Consider the following 21,191-nt stretch of genomic DNA (forward strand, 5'->3'; position numbering starts at 1 on the left):
ACCACACACAATAATATCCAAACGGTTGGAAGTGTAAGTTAATAAATATTTTTCCCGTTTATTAAATTTGTTGATTAATATTTAAATAAAAAAAATAATAAAAATATTTCCCGATTTACTTTATTGCCGTCGAACATCATCGTTTATCAGCAACAGTCCACAAATAATACGCACACGATTTATACCATAGATTCAGTACATAAAAACCGTTAAATCAGCGAATAAGATTACAATTAACAAATTCGTGTAGACCATGGATGAAATAAACAGCAGTTCGGGTCTTCATTATCTATGTGTGTAATAAGTCAAATCCAACACCGTCGAAATATCCAACGATAACCATAGATTTAAATTTGATAACCCGAGTACTTTGGGGTGGGTGGTATGCGTCAACATATTTGATGGTTATTTTCATACACAGGCCTATTAGTATCTCAGATGATAATAATAATATATTACAATGAATATCGACCAAAGCGTTGCTAGCGTATTATAATAATATTGTTTAGATTAAGATAATATCTTATACATATTATGTATTATATTTCCATGATTTAATTAATAACGCACTGAAGTGTATGTGTGTGTGTGTTAAATTATCAAATAATAAAAAAATTATTAACGCTGCATTTTTGCTCGCATTGAAATATATCGCGGTAAACATTTTACCCCCTCTCCCGTTTTTGTTATTTTATTGTTTTACAATAAAATTGTATACACGTGAATATTGATTATTTTTATTATCCAATGAATGTTCACAGAACTATGAGTAATCGACAATAATAATTATAAACAAAATTCCCTACATTAGAACGCAATACACGTCATGTTTTTAATTTTAAAAATAAATTCCGTTTTTTTCGTTTTTTCAGTTGATGCATAACCGGCTAACGGCCGAAGCACTAACACTTATCTTACATTTTTCTCCAAATAAATAACTAATAGCTTCCGATTCAATATCATGCCTACAATCTTTCAATTCCAATCCTTTTTACTCCCACGTATCTTCTCTAGTACTTCAAATCAAACAAATCACCCTCAAACTTTCACCAATCAGACTACATCATACAATTTCTTTGGGCTCTCGATTACATTGGAATTCACGCAATAATGTTGCCGATAACTTAGCCATATTCACATCCAACTCAATCTTTCCGGATATTACGCAACTCCCTAGTATGGATTTTACTCCACTTATACGTCTCCACATTCTTCTAGACTTCTCAATGGGCGAATCTCCCAGTGGAATTCGCCACTAGATATAAAAACTTTGTTAAGGGCTTAATTCATTCAACTTGGTTCAACAACTTAATTCTACCCAGATTTAAATCCAGTGTAATTCAATCGATTACGCATAGGACACACATTTTTATCTTATCACTCCTGCGAACTGGACTTAAACAAATCTTCACTATGCACCTTACATCTCACATAAAACCCGTGTAACCTCACCTACATTATTTTTTAATATCTTACCTTGCACACCGAACGAGTAACTTTGTTAAACTCATAAAAATCCCTGAACATCACTCTTAATATCTTATCCGTTCTTAATTCCCAATCGGAACATGTTATCAATCAACTAATTTCCTTTGCATTGGAGGCTGGTTTCTTCACTTGATTTTATAGAAATGATTGTGAATAATTTATTTTTAAATTGTACATAACTGTATAACTGTAATAACTATAATGATGGTTGGGCTATCAGTATATTAAAAAAGGTTAATAAAAAAAAAAAAAAAAAAAAACGGTGGGCGACAAATGCTACAAATACATTTCCAACATATCAGCATTAAATATGATATATACCTTATAAATAAAACCATAAAAACCGCGTGTAACGATATCCAACGTGTGTTTATCACCGGTGTATAGGAGACAACTGTGCATACATGTACTAGTAGAATTTCGTGCACTGTTGTTAATACACGGTTTTTTGGCAAGCGTGGAGCTTCGATGGTATTACATTAATATAATATTTGGAGTAACAATGCAAGTGATCGACACAAAAACCAACCGCTAAATTAATAATAAATTGAAACGTGTATCGTTGTGATCATCGTTTTCTCCCGTTGGAAACGATTGGTGTTATTAAAATTGCATTCGATAAGAACAAACTGACGATGACATACAATGGTAATTAGATTGTTGTATTATGTAACCGTTGTATCGGCGTAATTAAGTGCTAAAATAAAATTCAATTTATCGCACGAGTTTATAAATAAGTTTATCGTCTCAATCAAAATAACGATTGGTGGTGATCATTCTGTCGAATAACGATGCAACATTGTTAATATTGTGACGCGTTAATTATCATTTGTGGAGCTCCGACAACGGTAGGTGTAAGAAATTTGCGAAAATATACGTTATTGTTGTTGTTTATCAAAATGCTATTTAGGTAATGTCACGGCTATTGATATATCCACAACGTGCAGTACCCTCGTTTGCAAATGGTAATTACATCAATCTGATAGCGTGAAGCTTTCTTGGAGGTATTCCACCACGTCGTATCGATTTTAAGGAATTCTGTATAGGCAATGTACACGAACACAGTTGAAGAAAATAAAAAAAAAACTAAAGATTCGGAAAACGACGTGACGTTTCAAAAGAATTTAAAAGAATGATTTCATCAGTGGTTCATAAGTATATATTTTTGTCAGTGGTAATAGTCAACACGAAAATCATTAAAAAATACTTTATTACTTCTGATTGTGTGCACACTAGTTGTGTTCATCGTAATGGTCATAGAAATGTTTTATAACCTTGAGAAAAGTTATATTAGATGGATTTTATTTAAAAATCTGTATTTGAAGAGTAATGTGTAATTCTGTATGTATTTTACTGATGCGATTTCAAAACCTAGCAAACGTAATAAATGTAAAGCATACAGAAATACTTAAGTATAAATAAAGATTGTCAATTAGTATAGAATTTCAAAAATTAAAAAAAAAAAACCTAGTCGAATAAATTGTAAAGTTTCAATTATATACTTACTTCTTTATAATTGAGAACACCTTACATAATATTATGTATATTATATAATACTGTACATATAAATATAAAAAATTTGAACGTATCCGTACGAAACCATCGGCAAAAAAAAAAGAGAATATTGATAAATTACAACAAAATACCCAATCAAATTTCTTTACAAGGATAGATTGGATATTAAACTTGAAGTGCTTTATTACAATTGTTATACTTTTAGTAAGAACGGAACACACACATAGTGAAACGTTACACTAATAGTAAATAAACGTTACTAACCAAAAAGTTGATAAAATATATTTTATCTATTGTTCTATTTTTCACGTTCGGGTTGAAAGACCTTTGATTTTATGCGCTTTGATGTGGCACGTTGCCGATCAGACTAAACAACAAGGTCGTTTATTTCTCGTTGAATTTTACGGGTGCAAACTAAGGAAATAACCACTAAAATAAAACCGATTTTACAACTAAACACAGTTAACAATATACTTGTTATTTAGAGGTCATCGTGGACTTATCTGTTAATTCGTTACGCTACACAGTCGAAGATGAATTTTATGACCAACGCGTTTCTATAGATGGACGATACAACAGCATTATTATTATTGCAAGTTATTTTAATACTGTAACAGTGGAATTATATAGAATAATAATGTTATGTGTACACGTTTAAGCGAAAATAGAATACAAAACAAGGGCAGTTTAAACGCTCGATCATTACAGTGAAAACAATCAATGATTTATTGGACGCGAGGGATGGAAAGGTAATTATGTCATTTTTACGACGAGCGTGAGCAATTTTATTATTCTCTATTTAATTACGTGTTTGACAACTTGTGATAGCTGATAAGAAAATTAACGTAATTGTTTTGTTATTCGTTGCGTCAGTGGAATCAATATATGCGCGAACAACACTATACGTGGTTATATTATCACACCGCTCCGCTACCGACCGTTGGTTATAGGTATATACGTATTCGACCAAAAACAATTTTTCATTGTTTCCTCATAGGCGCATGAGCATCACACACACACAAACACATAACGCAATAAGGAAACGATTTAAACGTTTTGACTTTGTATACAATATTATACTACTATATAACTACAACGATTTATCTATTGTTATAATAAATTAATTAATGTTCGTTTAACATTAAAGGCTGTATATTATGTTTACTCAACACACGTCTAATGTTTTTAGTTCCATCTACAAGCCACCGCATTACAACTTACTCATATGGACAATTGCCATTAATAGTTATTAATTATTGTTACATATTATAATAATAATAAATATAATTTCTACACACAAAAATAGGAATAATATTAATTGGCTTGCTTTCACTCCGACGTCAAAAATCTGAAAATGAACATTTCATAGAAACCCGGGACGAACAAAAGTCAGGAGGCCAACAATAAAAACAGTTTTCCAACAAAACTCCTAAGAAGTTTTTTTTTTAAACGAGACAAGGATTACGTACGGAATTCACGCTGTTCATTTCCTAGAAGTTCACGATTAATCATCGCGTACAAAACACTGTATTATTATATTATTCAATTCTCCGATAATCTTCTTCCGTTTGATTAAATTGAAACGGATTATTTAAAATTCGTAAAAGTATTAATGGGGCGCTGCACAGCTCTTCTCTCGCGTTACGAAGATTTTAAACTAAAACTAACGATTACAAGTTATACGCAAAAGTTTTTAGAACAGCGGGCGGGGTAGTAGTCACTAATTTGCATACGCACACACACACGCACACACACACACACACACATATATATACACAATCGCATGCTTATACGACGGAAAACGTATATAAGTTATTTAAAATTAGAAGCTCAGAACAACTTTAATTAAAACCTATGAACGCACGAGAAACGGCTAAACTGCAAGGAATTTAATACCTATAAATACGGATGTGCTCCACGTATATTGTTGTTTTATAAAGAGGTACAACAATGCGGTGTTTGATAGACGGCGAGTGGAACAGACTATGGATTTTTTACTAAGTATATGTACATACTTTATAATATAAAGTGTTATAATAATTATATGTATCACCGTCGTGGTTGGGCGATTATCCCACTTAATTTCAAAGCATATGGACCACCGCAGACGTCAAATACATGATAAACGACGAAGAAGTTCGGAAGACGAGACACGACGGATCGAAAAACAGAAATGACCTACAATTAAGTCTCTGTGACAATAATGATAAATTTGTTGTCGGTTAATCATATTATCGAATTTTTATGTTACATTGAAAAAAAATTACATATTATTAAACGCTCTGCAGGAGTTGTATGATAAAAAATTGTCCGTCCTCTTCTTATAATATATAAACGTATGCACGCACACACACACACTAGTAGCACAAGTAAACTAAGGAAGTTAGGGGTTCAAACCCTCCCATTGCTAAAATATCAGCTAGTAAATATATAGATAATAAAAATACTTATTAAGTACCTAAATATATCAAACCCATCCCCATAAATAATCTTTACCTATGCCTTTGATACACACACACACACACACACACACACACACACACACACATATATATATATATATATATATATATTAAGTATAAATAAATCAGAAACACGGTATAACAAAAAACTGAACTGTGTCAACAGTCGATTTCTCCTGTGCGCTAAGGACGCGGCAGTTCGACATAATCATTGTCGTCCCACACACAATGCTATCGACTTCCGCCGTCAGTGTAATACTATACATTATAAGTAACAGCAAACTGTGTACCGAGTAAGCGCACACATGCGTACTTTTGTGATAAAATCAGTCTGTTTAAGTTTTTAGGTATCTACATATTTGCAGGTACACAGAATACCCTCAACATATCCACCGTCTATACGGTGTGCCATAACATATATTATTACGGAAACAATTGTGGATTATTTTTTACTATTTAGATATTTAAATGTTTACACTACGAAAACATAAAGAAAATGGCCATCGTTTTCAACTATCATTACCATAGTTATCAAAAGAATTGTTGTAACGTAATCTTTGTACATAAACAATAATGTTTTATTTAGTAGATAAATCATTTTTCAGCATGATTCAGTATTATTTCACAATTAGCTGATATCAGGCGTATACACAAAGAGGGATAGGGGGTTCGATAATCAAAATTGACGAAAATTATCATATTTGGATAGCGTATAAGTTGTAAGTAAATTACATAAGTAGGAAAATGTACAATATAAACCCACACCCCAAAAAATATTATTTTGTGTACGCGCCTGGCTGATATGGTTTTAGTTTATTTTCATTAGATTACTCTCGATCAACATTATAATGTTTTCCTTCTTTTTAGAATAATAAGAAAACATGACCGTATAAGCGTACCCTAAGAAGCATAAGAAATAGGAATGTATTTTATACGTTAAAAATACGCTGGCAGTGAAGCAGCAGTTCCGTCTTAAAATAGAAATCTTTAAAATTGCCTCCATAGTTCGGAAACGGTTTCCGGTTTTAATAACATTAAGCCGCCGTTGTCTCCGTGACACATTTCTATTAACTTCGTTTCGTATAAATGAATTGGCATTAGACAAAGTCATTTATGTGCCGCGCCCTATCGCCGACGACAACGAAAACAGATAATTAGATAACAGCCTGCAAGGGAGAAAAAAATCTTACACAGAGTACAATAGTAGGTCAAGGGGAAAACTACGAATACCGCCGCCCGAGGAGAGTTTTATCGTTTTTCCTAGTTAGGAAATATTTTTGAAAGACAACTAAAAACTTTTACGTGACATGAAAATGCACATATTGTAAATAATTATATAAATACTAAAATATTAATACCAACAAGCTATTGACATAAATTTACATGAATTATTTGAAGACACTACACTGTGTCGATCATATTAATAATAATATAAAAATATATGGTACAAACTATTAGGGTCTATTAATGTTTTTAATGAACAGAATTCGGAGCAATATCTTAACAACAATGTGGTTTGTGTATAATAATCATTAATATTGCGTAATGTATTAAGGTAGATTGAACCACGGTTATACAAATAAATGCTACACTTTTCTGCGAGCGTAATTAAGTATGTTAAGTTGAAAACAGATTAAATCCATTATTGGAATTGTTCGCGCCCTACATCATTTTCGCGCCGAAATTGCAAACTGCCAGTGACCGCTTTGCGATTACACCGCGGTACTAGTTCAGCGAGCTTCGATACCCGCCGTCGCCGCCCGTTGCACAAAAAAAAACCGGAACGCGCCCCGCGTACCCCATTCGCCCTCTCCGCTTATCGCTTTTCACGCCGACCGTTACAGCCGCCGTGTACGAAACTTTTTTTCTTGCTCTTCGTCACCGTCTTTTCGTCAGCCATTGCAACGTGTGGTCGTCGCCATTTTTTCGCGTTCGCCTCGAACGCTACACAACCATACCGCGTGGTTAAAGGTTCGCGAATGCGTTATTCACGCGTTGTGTCATCGAGGGCGATTCGTGCTCCTCTCAACATTTTCTTTGTGCAATACTTTTGCCACCGCCGTCTTTCCGCGGAGCCGTCGTGCTCACGTGCCGATCCCGTGATCACCGATATCACCGCCGGTTTTTTTTTTTCGATTGGGGATTTCCAACATCGGTCACAATCATCGCTGTTGCGTCGTTCACTCTTCGAAGCAGTTTGGCGCGCATCTGCTGGCAGCACTGTGGCGTCCGGTGATATGATTATCAATTATTATTATATCATATTATTATTATTTTCACTTCTTATTATATTTGTGAGTATACTATTATTTACCCCCCTCTTATGGGCGCTCGTCCACATACACTTGTATTTTAATATTGTGTATTTTAATAGTACGCGGCGCTGTTGGCTTGCATGATAGTTTCAATACGTGTTCTTTTATTCTTTCGTGTACGTAAACATTATATACACGAAGGTCACCGTCATTCTTCCAAAAACTAGGCCGCGAGTCGGACTGGTCATCCGCCACCATTGTAGGGACTACTTCGGCGCAAACAATAATATTATCCAAACAAAAGCAATTAATTTAAAAGACCGATACGTGCGTATGACAAATTAAGTTAGATATGAAAATGGACAAATGGAATATAGAGCATTATACTTAACATATATTATAAAATTTACCTAAATAACTAGAATGCATAATATGGTATATAGTTGATATATTTATATACTACATTATACTCTTCATTTAAATTTGAAAATCATTATGAACACAATTTTTAAAAAAAAATATTCTTACAAATATATTATAATATAACGAAAAATATTACGAAGTACTTTTGATGTTTTTTTTTTTTTTAAAGACGTTATAGATACATGATGTATATTAGGTATTATATCGATTAAAATCATAAAACGCCGTGATTCAATAATACCAGAATAAAACAGATTGCATATATATGTTTACATATATATATATATATATATATATATATATATCAAAAGAAAAAAATCGTTCCCGTTTACCTTAAGTCCGGATTACTTTTTTTCCGCGTCTTTTTCGCGCAATATATTGACTTATAATTCTCGTTCAGAACGAACGTCTGATTTCGTATTACTATACGACTGCAAACATGCGGCATTGCAACAGTAGTAATGGCAGCGCAAGCTTGTACAGCAATACAGCAGTATTTTATCATAAATGTATATACATATATACGCGATGTACCAATGTGATTGGAGATCGACTTTACCGTCTTTGTAAACGAGTGGTACGTGTGCAGGATGACAAAATAACTTTACTGTGTCGTTGCAAAGGCAACAGAATCGGAACATTATTGCTGATAAAAACTAAAATAAAAATAGAAACAGGGAGACGGAAAAAAAAAACAAATAATTGTGTGCGTATTTAAATCGGAAAGATCACGAACTCCGGCGTGACACTGAATACGTTTATCTTCCACACGGTCCCTACGTGAGACTCTCGACACGGTCTGATGTTTTATTTTTTATATATATATTTATGTGTATAAATCTAGATGTTATGCATAAGTATAATGATAATGATAATAAAAATAATAATAAGAATAATAAAAATACGAACACAACTATGTGTCGTATGCGAGCTGGAAGTTAGGTAAGGTATATACATATGTTGGTAAACATCGGGTTATTCGAAGGGTATTTTCATTATAAAATCGCACAATCGCAGCGAGTCAGCTGTTTATATTGAATGCATTATATTATATAAAAATCGATTCGAGTAATGCACCGGTAGATAAAAATACTATTGTATAGTAAATATATATGAACAAGACGAAAGAGTGCAGTAATGTCCGAGCGTATTTTCATTTGAATTCATTGCAAGAACAAATATGTGCGAGATAAAGAACAATCATCAGGACCATAAGCCATCGCCCTTGATACATTATGTTACGGTAAATATAAAACACAATTCCTACAACATAGCCCTTTCTTCCCTTTCATCGTGCGTGGACCAGAAACCAGTTATGTGTGTGGCGACACAAATATTATTTCTTTTAACCCTTTCCTTTTATCGCACGTTGCCGTCTCTTTATATCACACGTGTAATCCTATACTTAGACCAACCATCAAAACGCATTTCATACAATATAATAAACTACATCCTTCGAGGGATCGTCGTCGTCCCCAAAGCGAGTGCATCGCATTATGCACATAGGGGTCAACGGCTGGCTGAAATCTCGTCGACGGCATAAGATAAATAAACGTGAGCCAGAAGACGGTAACCGCCACCCGACACTGTATCTCGTGTGCATGTATAAGCATGCGTAAGTAAATCGTATAGTGCGCGTTGACTATCGCGACGGGCGAACTATTCGAACAATTGAACGATTTTCGATTTCGCATTTGAACACTAATATCTTTACATATTATGATGATATTTTGTAGGTCTGTATTAACATGTATATGTTATCCACGCAGTAGTGCGCAAAACGACGAAAAACAATAGCAGTGCATCGGAGGAATTTTTTTTTAGATAAACTATCGTGGCAACGCAACGATAACACGGTGGCGCACATGGAATATAAATTAATTTCTTATCGTTCACCTGTAATGCGTGTTTCCGGCGTTAATGCAATGCAAACGCGACGTAATAATATCCATTACGCATGATATATTGCACGTCGTAGTAGGGACAAGGTGGAAGTCCAGTGGGAAAAAGCGCGGAAAATGTTTTTTTCCAAAAAATTCTAGACAATTCATCTCGCTGTATATGTATTACGACCGAGATTTATACCTTCACGTAGCAGGTCGTGAAAAATTCAAACGCCCAATGTAATATAGATGACTATAATATATTATATTCATGCGTCGGTCTTGAATTGTATACATTCACGTGGACGGATAATTAAACAAGCTCCCTTTAATATCGGCGAAAACGACGGCAACCGCCGACACGCCATACAGAAGCAAGGACCGTACAAGCACGCGCGGTGGGGACGAAAATAAAAGTAAATTGTCTATTTTCTCCGCTCCGCAGAGAAAGGGAATTCCTGGGTTCTTTACAATATCCGGAAGACGGGCTGCTAATCTACACCACGCCCAAAAATGACGATCAAGTAGAATATATACCACACACATAATATACGAGGAACAAACGCAATTGAGACGACGGGTAATGACGTCGACAAAACTACACTAAAACGGAACATAAATAACGTAACGAAAAATTACCTTTACTGGTGAACCGAACAGTTCTTTTTTATCTTTAACGTTATTTTCCGATACTTGTTGCTGTCTGGACTGTCTTTCTTTCTCTCGTTGTTTCTCGCGTTCCATCCTATAAGAACACAAAACAAAAAAATTCCATATATTTACATGTGTCTGGATTGTCTTTTGAGTGTTTCTTATTATTTATAAAAAAAAAAAAGCAATGAACGGGCATTGTCGTTTCAGCAATAAATAAGCGACACAGCTCCCCCGGGTTGACTACATGCATCAACCACATAAAATACACACAATAAATACATATATACAAATTCGTTTTTAATCTTTATATAATATCGTTTATAAAATGTAATTATTAACATTTCGGCGTGTCACAAACAAGAATATCCACATCGGTTACCGATCGTACCAACGATTTATGATTGAAAATCGTGCCATAACCAATTTTTACCGTATTCAAAAGGATTCAATTCTGTAAATCAAAAATTCTGTAGTGTCAGTCCATCATTCAATTATAACGGAAGCACCGCTCTCGGTACCCAACAACTACTATAAGAGAGAAAAAAAAACCAAATTGTGAAACATTTGTAGGCGCACTGCAGTTCCAGACGCACGACGACCCTACGTGGTACGCACACAGTGAACATCTGGTACGGGCGAGACAGGTAATGTTTTCATTGTGCGCAAAAGATTCTGGTGAATTCCACAGGTAGTGCGTCTAAAAACGTAGCCTCGTACGGTCGGGGCGCTGCTGCCTGCACACGGAGAGAGGCTTCAGGACGACCTTTTTTTTTTTATTTTTATATCCATTGAGCAACCCTGACCGCAGCAGCCGTAGTCGGGGAATCGCTAGACCACGGTCGCCGCCACCGCCTCCGGTGTAACCTTTCTTAGATCGGCGACAGACCGACTCGCAGGGGCAGCTGCCGGCACACGCACACCTGACACATGTCGTTACACACACGTAGAAAGATTTCCAGGTGGAATACGTACGTACTCGCCGGATGCTGATGGCATGGTGGAATATCGTACACCGCACCGTTCGTCACACATTGAAGCGCTCACGATTGTTTTAAAACAGCGTTAATTTTGCTAACCATCCATACGTGCGTCGATTATCGTATAGGCCGTGATGAATTACACACGGTCACACAAGTACGGTAAACGCGTGTCTACCGGTGAACGCTACTGGTGGTGCTGTACGGGTTGAACGGACTTTTACCTGCTTCGGGACACATTCGTGTTACGAACCTATTCAAATAACTGTAGACGCGACAATGACGGTTGGTAAAATGAAAATTATTGTACAGCGGAGAGAACAAGGGGCGGAAAATACACTATACGTGTGTGCCGCCGTTATTGCACGGCAAATGAAAACAATAGGACCTACACGGATAATAATCGAACGTCGGTGTGACCGTGGACGAACAGTTTGTAAAAACTTTTCGCGTCCGAAAGGATAAGTAATAAAATATTAATTGACGGCGGCAATCGTGTTCGTCGAACAGTTGTTGTTTCAAAAGTTAAAAAAAAAAAAAAATACATCGCTTTCGTGCGTGTTCGGTGTTGTCATTCTATTGGCGCTCAACACAGTTCGCGGCATCAAAGGGGTTGAAACAACGAAGAATGCATAATACGCGATGCACCTCCTCTAACATACTACTACAATTAAAACTTATGATTCACTGGTAACACATGGAAACTGGAGAATATCCATGGAATTATGAGGTCAGTAGCAGCATTCGCAGCGATATCGATTGTGTGAAAATACTCACACATATACATATGCGTATAAACTTCAACCGTAGTACAACTCGAGATCAAAGACGAGAATAAAAATCCGTAAAAACATCACGTTTACGTATACATCATAGTGATGACAAAAACCACTTTCGACGTAATTACGCATTACTGTCAATTTATTAATCGGGAGCCAAGTTTGTCAAGAAATCATCTATACTGACGATACTCTATAAAAACATAAGTACGAGTCCATACACGTATGGACACAAGTAATTACTCGGGGTACCCGGTTGAATATATGTTACACGTTTTCCTCCATCATTGGGCTCCCATACATAATGATGAATAAATAATGTGTGCAATCTCTTTGCGCGATGTTTACTACAATGTTATGGGTCATATATTTTCAGACGGCCACTGTCGTTTACACCGGTGGGGTGTATATATATATATATATATATATATATATATATATATATATATATAAATACCACACTAAATATCGATTGAGCTTTTAATATGCACACAATGTACAAAACCGACTGAATGCAGAGTAGGACGACGGGTAGACGAAAGTGTCTGTTGTACGGCGGCGGTGGTGGTATTAGTGGCGGAGGCGGTCGACGTGTATATATACGTAAATACCCGGGCGCGCCGCGCTTGTGTGTGGTAATAATTAATGACGAGAATTGGACTTTTACAGAGCAATGTGTGGGTGGGTGCGGCTAAACGAAATGTATATGTGAGGAAGTGTGTGAATGTGTATTTATGTGTACCTATGTATATATATATATATATATATATATACACGTGTGTATGTGTGTGTATTCGTATATATGAATGTATGTACACATGAAGCCATAAAGAACAACTATATACACACCGAGAGAGAATACGAACCCTGAAGACATGCGGAAAATCAATAGCGGTGTGTGTGCGTGCATGTATCCCTATAAACGGAGAACATGTCCACCACCTATTCTCTAGGTTCCTGAGAATAAGGCAGCTTACAGTTTTTCACAATATCAAATCAACAGGGGGATTCGTCGTTTTTTGTATTACATGTATAATATGTGTGCAGTAGTTTTTGCTTCACCCTAAAATACCATTGGCAACGAACACCCTTAAACGTGATTGTTGCACAGAAAAATTTCCATCAATACGACTCAGTCAGCCCCACTACTCTTTTCCATGGTCTTCTTATTTTTTCTTTTTCCTCTTCTCTCAGGAATACTGGATCATTATAAATGTGGCAGTTCGATGGCGTAATTATTATGGCGGTACAAAAATATTTAACTAATACCATTAACTAAAAATGACCGTGATTTTTGCCGCCTGTTAAAAAAGAAAAAACGAAACAAAAAATACGCTTTAAACGATTGAAATGCAAGGTTTACACATTTACACGCGATCAATTACTATTCTAAAGGCCGTAAGCTTCCCGTCAAAAACGTTTACCATTGACTTTTCATAACTAATCCGCTTACAGCATTTTCACTGTTGCTACGATTGACTGTGTCATATCTGTTTTCCTCATTTTCATGTCAACACATATACATATACATATGAAGTATTCAAAATATCTAACAATATTATAGTTATTACAGAAAAAAAAATAACTGCTGGCCAACGTTACTTAGAAATACAGTTGAACATAACACTTATATGTGACAGTATAAGCTGTAAAAATAATAAAATACTACAGCAGAATTAACAATTTCACTAATATTATTGGCAAATTATACAATTGGATTAGCGATTATTATGGACTTAAGCAATTATTATTTCATCGATAGACCGCCGCCCTACCCCATGCCATTGACGTTATTATTGGATCAAAGGAATCACATTATATTACAAAGGTTTACTTTGACATCGTGTAGTTTACAACATTATATTAATGCTTCAAATTAAATTATAGTCTATATAGCCGACATTGGTACGAAGTATTAATGTCGTTTTCATTTTGTTTCGTTACCGCAAACCCAAGAAAAAAAAATCCCGGTCAACAAATTAACGTATATAAATAGGAGGTATAAACGAATTATTTTCGAAAACATCGAACTCTTTTCCGCCACTATAAACTTGTTATTATTAGAAATGATGTGGATAAATAGTAACGTACGTATGAATAAGCATCAAGTCTAAACGTGAATTAATGAAAATAATTTTATGCTTTTCGTAAAAAGAACGATTTGTCGCACAGCATAAGACGAGGAGATTTGCCCGGACGAAAACGAATAACGCACGCACCGGCGGAAGGAAATTCACAGATTTCGACGACGCGCGACGGAATTCTCATCGTCACACGTCGTCGTCTCAGTTGAACAAGCACGTCATTTTAATAACGGTTATTTACACTTCGGAACGACTCCGAAACAGTCTAACGACGACGACGCTGTACAGTATAATGTTCATATGTGTAGAAATTACAAGCGGCCATATGAAAATTTATAATACATATGAAGGGAAAATTACGATCGAACAATAAGCGACGACGTCGTCGAATCGAACGCACGCACACACGCATGCATTCACACACGCACAACAGCTGATGGACAGGTGTCCGTGGCATGGCAAACAGCAGATTATAACATTATACATGTATTATATTGTTTTGTGAAAAAAAAAAAAAAACGGGAGAACGAAGAGAAAATGTCAAGGAAAATCGGTAAAACACTTATCGTAACTATGTGCGCGCGGTTCGTTAAACGTGTATTCTAAACACGAAATGTTAAATTCGAATTAAAATACATAAATAAGATAGATAGTATAATTACATAAAACGTACAGTACATACTGCGTTAACTATACACAATATGTGTGTACATATTATATCGGACGGTGTGCGTACAAACTCCTTCCATAGCTCCGCACGGTTTTCGTGAAGGAGAAAAAAAAAAGAGTCCAAAGGCCATTTATGTACGCGATATTTGTTTCTCTTGAGAAGATACAAGACAGATAGAGAAAGAGAATTGGGGAAAAAAAGATATTATACGGCTGCGTCGAGGCGCGCACACACGTTGCCAGTCGCGGTCGGTCGGTGGCGCACGTTGTGCAGTGCACGTCGACGAGGGGGAGAAGAACTCCGCTGGCAATGGTCATTGACCTCTATTGTGGCAATGGAACGAAGGCAGCGATGACGACCGTTTTTCGTTCGTAGCAGCCGCCGTCGCAGCCGAAGCAACACACGACGCCGTACTTCGCGCGTTACGCTCGAATCCCACCGTCGTCGCGCCCTGCACCGTGCACGCGTTCGCTTCGTCCTTGTTCGGGTCGCAAAAACGCGTGCAGGCTGCACGTGTGTATACGTTGAACGCAAGTACAACAGTTTTCCTTTTTACTTATTATCGTCCAAGACCTACTGCAATAGATTTATATAATAGACGGACAATGTTATGCGGACAAAAGTTTGACCGTGAAAAATATTTGGCGTTATCCGTTTTCGACCATACCACGATAATAAATACGTTAAACGGTTTTAAAATCTCTGTTTTTATTGTCGTATCGTCGAACGGTTATTTCGTTTTGAACCAACCGCGGTGAACGCGATTAATATGAATACGGGTTTACCGATAAAATTGTTGATCCTCGACGCACAAATTAGGCAGTCGAGTTTGACGCGGAAACGTGTAAATTAAAATGTAACGCATACGCGCAACACTTGACGTGTATGCACACGTTTTCATACCTATAAGTGGACGTGTTTCTTCGACGTACCACATGGAGAAATAAAACATGGCAACGGCGGTTTTGAATCGATCCGAATCTCTAGTGTGACCCACAGACTATAAACTGAACACACACGTACAATGTTCTTAAAAAACTATAAAGAACGATAAAAAAAATAGAAACAAATAAAAACTCCCGTGTTTTTTTTCTTCCCGTTTTTGCGAGTCTTTCAAACACAAATTGTCATCTTAATAAATTATTACGATAACGATGCGACGGCACGATACAATGATGTACAGCGATTCTAAACGACGACAAATATTTGTTTTACGTATTATTTGAATAAAAAAAAAAATGAACGTGATAATATACCAAATCTTATATTAAACAAAATGCGGAAAATACAAACAAACTTCTTAGTGTTGGAGTTCACAAAAACAATAATATTAATAATAATAATTATTATTTTTTTTAAATAATGTTTTAGTGTTATGCATGTTTTTTTTCGATTGAATAATTTGGGAAAAAAAACTATTGAGAATAGCATATCAATAGCATGTTAAAAATACTTCTACAATTATTATTATTATTATTATAACATTTATACATAATAAAAACGATGAAAACAATAAGTTAGGTATATAATTATGATATACTATAATATAAATTATATGCTGAGAAATGTTTATATTACGAATAAAATTACATATATACCTCTTCCATTACACACATTTACACGTACGCAATGGTTTTTTTTAGATGAAATACTCACCCTTCAGAATAAAAAAATTAAACGTTTTTGTTTTTAACTATCTACCTGCCGTGGTTCAGATGATACCGTCGCCGACGGGTGCGGGTAGGATAAAAAGGATCCGGATTGATAAACACATACTATAGTATATATAGTATAGTATATATGAATGATTTTTTTTTTCATCATGAAAACCGTTCAAAGCAACGCAACGGTGATAAAAGAGATAATCCTCCACACCACTACTATAATTTCCCCTCGCTTTGAATGTATTTCACGGTATTACATAGTGAAAATACTACTAACTCTGAAGCATATATTATTAAATAATAATAATCAAAGTCAATTAATTTATTATTGAAATGCGCTAAAAGTTCCTTTATGAAAAATTAAGCGATACAAGTACAATGTTATACAATATAATACACACACTCATCTTTTATAACAGAAAAATAACACCATAGCTTTTCTTTTTTTCCTACTGTTATTAATGACTTTCAACGTTTATTTATCTACCTACGCTATCCCAATACCAATAGTAAATAATAAGTATAGTAACTTAATAATAAAATAAAATAACGAGTAGAAAAGGTATTTTATTAAAACATAATTGTGCGATTCGTGAAAAGCAAACAAAATCACGTTTACTGTTTTTTTTTTCGACAAGCTATTTACACTTTCAATCTTTACGTTGTATATATTTCGCCGTAGATGACCAATTTGTCAATATGACACACTGTGTTAGTTTTGTAAATATAAACGAGTAAATGTAATCAAATTTCAGAAATTTGAGAAGTTCTTGTATTTAATTAAAAAAAATCTGTACGCTAAAATTCACTTTTCAATGCGTTAAATAAATATATACATTAGTAACAAAATGTAAGCCTGTATTGGAATTTATGTTGAACGGAAAAAAAATAAAATATTAGTATACAATTCCCTATAAATATGTGTGTAGGTAATCAACAGTTTTCTGGACAACAAGCAGTGAAAATATGAAAATTGGGAGTTATAGGAAAAATTAAAAATTAATCAGTTAGCAAATGAAATGCATTTCAATTACATATTAGAATAAAAATCAGATAAAATATTTGTAATATACATATAAAATACTTTGGAACCATCCCAAAAACTATTTAAGTAAAACATTATTTTTATAAATATGTATGCCAACAAAAATTATTAACTTATTTCAATCAGCTAAAATATATTTTCAAATCATAGAAAATAATTTATGACACACATATACACATTTGAGGAAAATTATTGAATTATTTGCTATAGATACCTATAGATACCTATCCGGACATCTTTCTCTGATTAAATACTTTAATTTAAGTATACTTTAAAATAATTTATTTTATTTTTTATAAATTTTGAAAGATTGAAACTGGCAAGAAAATTCATACGCAATAATAAGTTACTCTTCACATTTAAATGACGAAATTCAACAAAAATGAAAAACAAATTCTTAAATTGCCAGAAGATATATCAGTGTTTTCATGTAAGTGGTGTTCAAAAATAAATTTATAAAATACCAACAACATGTTTTTATTGATAATATTCGAATTACAGTAATAAATAGCAATGGATACAATATAATTACGAGTTTATTTTTATATCAATTAAAATAAATCGATGAACGGCGACCTATCTGATAACCGATGTTCAAGGATTTTCATTACAAATAAAAGTACAATTCATTATTTCTAATTTTCAAACTTACTACCAACTAATTGCTACATAATATTTATATGGGATTTTTAATATTTTACCATAAACTGATGTCTAAATACAAATATCCAGAGGGAAAAAAAATAATAATAATGACAAATTAACACACATTTATCAAGCTATCCTGGTTTTAAAATATTGATTTTAGTCAAAACCGATATAGATTGAACGAAAATACAATAATATGTTATTTTTATATTTAACAAGTTGTTCAAAGGTAAAAATATAGCAATTATAATATTATAAAAGATAATTTTCATTGATTTTGCAAATCCTTGTCCGTAATAGATGAATACTATGAATAACATATCTATCAAACATAATTTTGAACAGAATAGTTTAATTTGGTATGTACAAATTTCAGTACACACATTCAATGTCATATGCATTCTATCCAGAAATTACATTTATGTATAATCAATAATAAATTATTTATTATTTAAATATCATGATTTATATTGAGCAAAATATAGTTATACATATGTATTTAGTTTAGGCTAGGTTAATTCACAACTCAAGTGCATTACAAAATACAAATAATAATTTCAATATATACACTGATACATACAATGATCACAGTACAATAGACGACAAAACGGTAGATATTAGATATTGTATTTTTTTTTTTTTTGTACATAGTTTAAATACTTTTAATAAATTTTACATTTTTTGATAGCGACCTTTTCTTATTTAGTTCCCGTTTCAATGACTATTATCTTATTGATAGAATAATCACGCTGAAAATAATGCAAACGTTGAAGCACAATATAAAAGAATAAAAATATAGGTATTCATACGGCGACACTTATAATTTTATTAGTAAATTTGAGCTCAAAAATTGTATCGAAAATACTTTAGCGGGATTCAAGATGATACTTTCGGCCGCATAGAGAAATTAATAGTATATACATAGATAACCAGATCACATTACTAAAAATATAAGGAAAAAAATTAATTTAATTCCGAAAGTTAAATACAGTTGGTACTGTTTTGAAAATGCCCACATAATTTAAAAGATTTATTTCACAAAACGTCGTCGTTATGGAACAGTCGCCAAATATTTGCAGTTTTAATGGAATTACATCAGAATAAAAATTTTACAGTTACGAGTTTACACATGGGATTTTTTCGGTCGTATACTTAATGAAAAAAAAATCAAACTTGTGCGCAAAACGTTTAAGCGTGATTAAAATTCGAGTAATTGTGAATACGCGAGCAGATACGCTAGAACCGTACAAAATTATGTTGTTTAAAAAATTATACGTGGTTCAGCGACAGCAGGGACGGGCATCAAGAAGATAAAAACGCAAACATTTTTCCGTCACGATTGCAAATAATCACACCGCATTGTTTAGATAATATTCGTAAGACGCCCATGTAGGTAGGGAGAGACATGACGTTTAGACAAATGATTAGACGCACGTTCGCAACAATTAAACCGTCTGGGCGGTGGCGGATGATTTCCTAGAAAAAACTAGTATGCACGCATTTCAGTTATTAAAGTAAGATACTCAAATGTTATGATTTCTCACTGGGCACTAAGATTAGAGTATTAAGACGTTATATCTTTACTGTTTTATTATATGGCGCCGAAACATGGACATTAACTGAAACACCGAGTAAGAAAATTGAGGCATTGGAAATGTGGCTGTACCGCAGGTATCCTAAATATCTCATGGACAAATCGAGTTTCCAACGAGTGCGTACTACAAAGAATGCAAATGGAAAAAGAATTACTGAAAATCGTAAAAACACGGAAATTAGAATAACTGGATCACATAATGAGAAATAATCATGGATGTGGATTGCTGCGACTTACACTTCAAGGAAAAATAGAAGGCAAGAGAAGTGCTGATGGATGAAGGATATCTTGGCTAAAAATTATCCGGGACTAGTGTAGTATAACATAAATTGAATTATTTCGTTCATCACTAGGGAAAAAGAAATAATAGTCAATATGATCTCCAACATCCGAAACGGATGGGAACTTCAAGAAGAAGAAGAAACTAACTGTCACAAAAATCTATGTCCATGAGGGTAGGCAAGAGATTTTTACACAGCGGAAAACGAATTTAATCTGATACCAATGAACAACAATAATAATTATACACAATTCGAACGTAAAAGAGTAGAGCGCCAACGACTGAATTAGAGGAGCAAACACGTGGGTCGGGTCCACAAGAGTTACATTAACTCGAGATACGAGTAAACAGTACACTCCAAATACCTCGATTTCGGCACGTGTCTTTTTCTCGATCGTAGTGTCCTCCACCCATCGACCTCCGTCACTCTCTCGGTCTATCTGTCCTGTCGGTTTACTATTATTGTTGTTATTAAAACTACTGTTGTTATTATTATGTCGCTGACTGGGTTGGTACGCACACGGCGAACGGGAAAAAAGACACCCGCCCCCGAAGAAAGAGGCCAATAACACCGAAATGAAAAATATAACACGCGCGAGACGATGTCATCACAAACGAGCCACCGCCACGCCGTGCAACGTTGCCGTATGTTGCGCACGCGAGAGGGGAGAGCTGATCCGTTGCCACTGACGGTGTTGCTCGGGCCGCCAACGTCGCTCGCGCTCGCACCCGAGACGACCGCTTTATATGTATTAAATATATATTTATAT

At 34.6% G+C, this 21,191-nt stretch overlaps 1 protein-coding gene across 4 annotated transcripts in view; it reads right to left on the reverse strand.

Moving 5' to 3' along the window:
• The window catches only part of LOC112681712 (AF4/FMR2 family member 4-like), a 155,179-nt gene that overhangs the window by 31,626 nt on the left and 102,362 nt on the right, over window positions 1-21,191 (reverse strand). For all 4 annotated transcript variants that reach the window (XM_025551998.1, XM_025551997.1, XM_025551999.1 and 1 more), the window contains one exon: window positions 10,666-10,771. In XM_025551998.1, the coding sequence (XP_025407783.1) occupies window positions 10,666-10,771 (106 nt within the window). The remainder of the gene's footprint in view (window positions 1-10,665; window positions 10,772-21,191) is intronic.

Source organism: Sipha flava, unplaced genomic scaffold, assembly GCF_003268045.1.
Source record: "Sipha flava isolate LNK unplaced genomic scaffold, YSA_version1 195_pilon_pilon, whole genome shotgun sequence".
Lineage (NCBI taxonomy): Eukaryota > Metazoa > Arthropoda > Insecta > Hemiptera > Aphididae > Sipha > Sipha flava.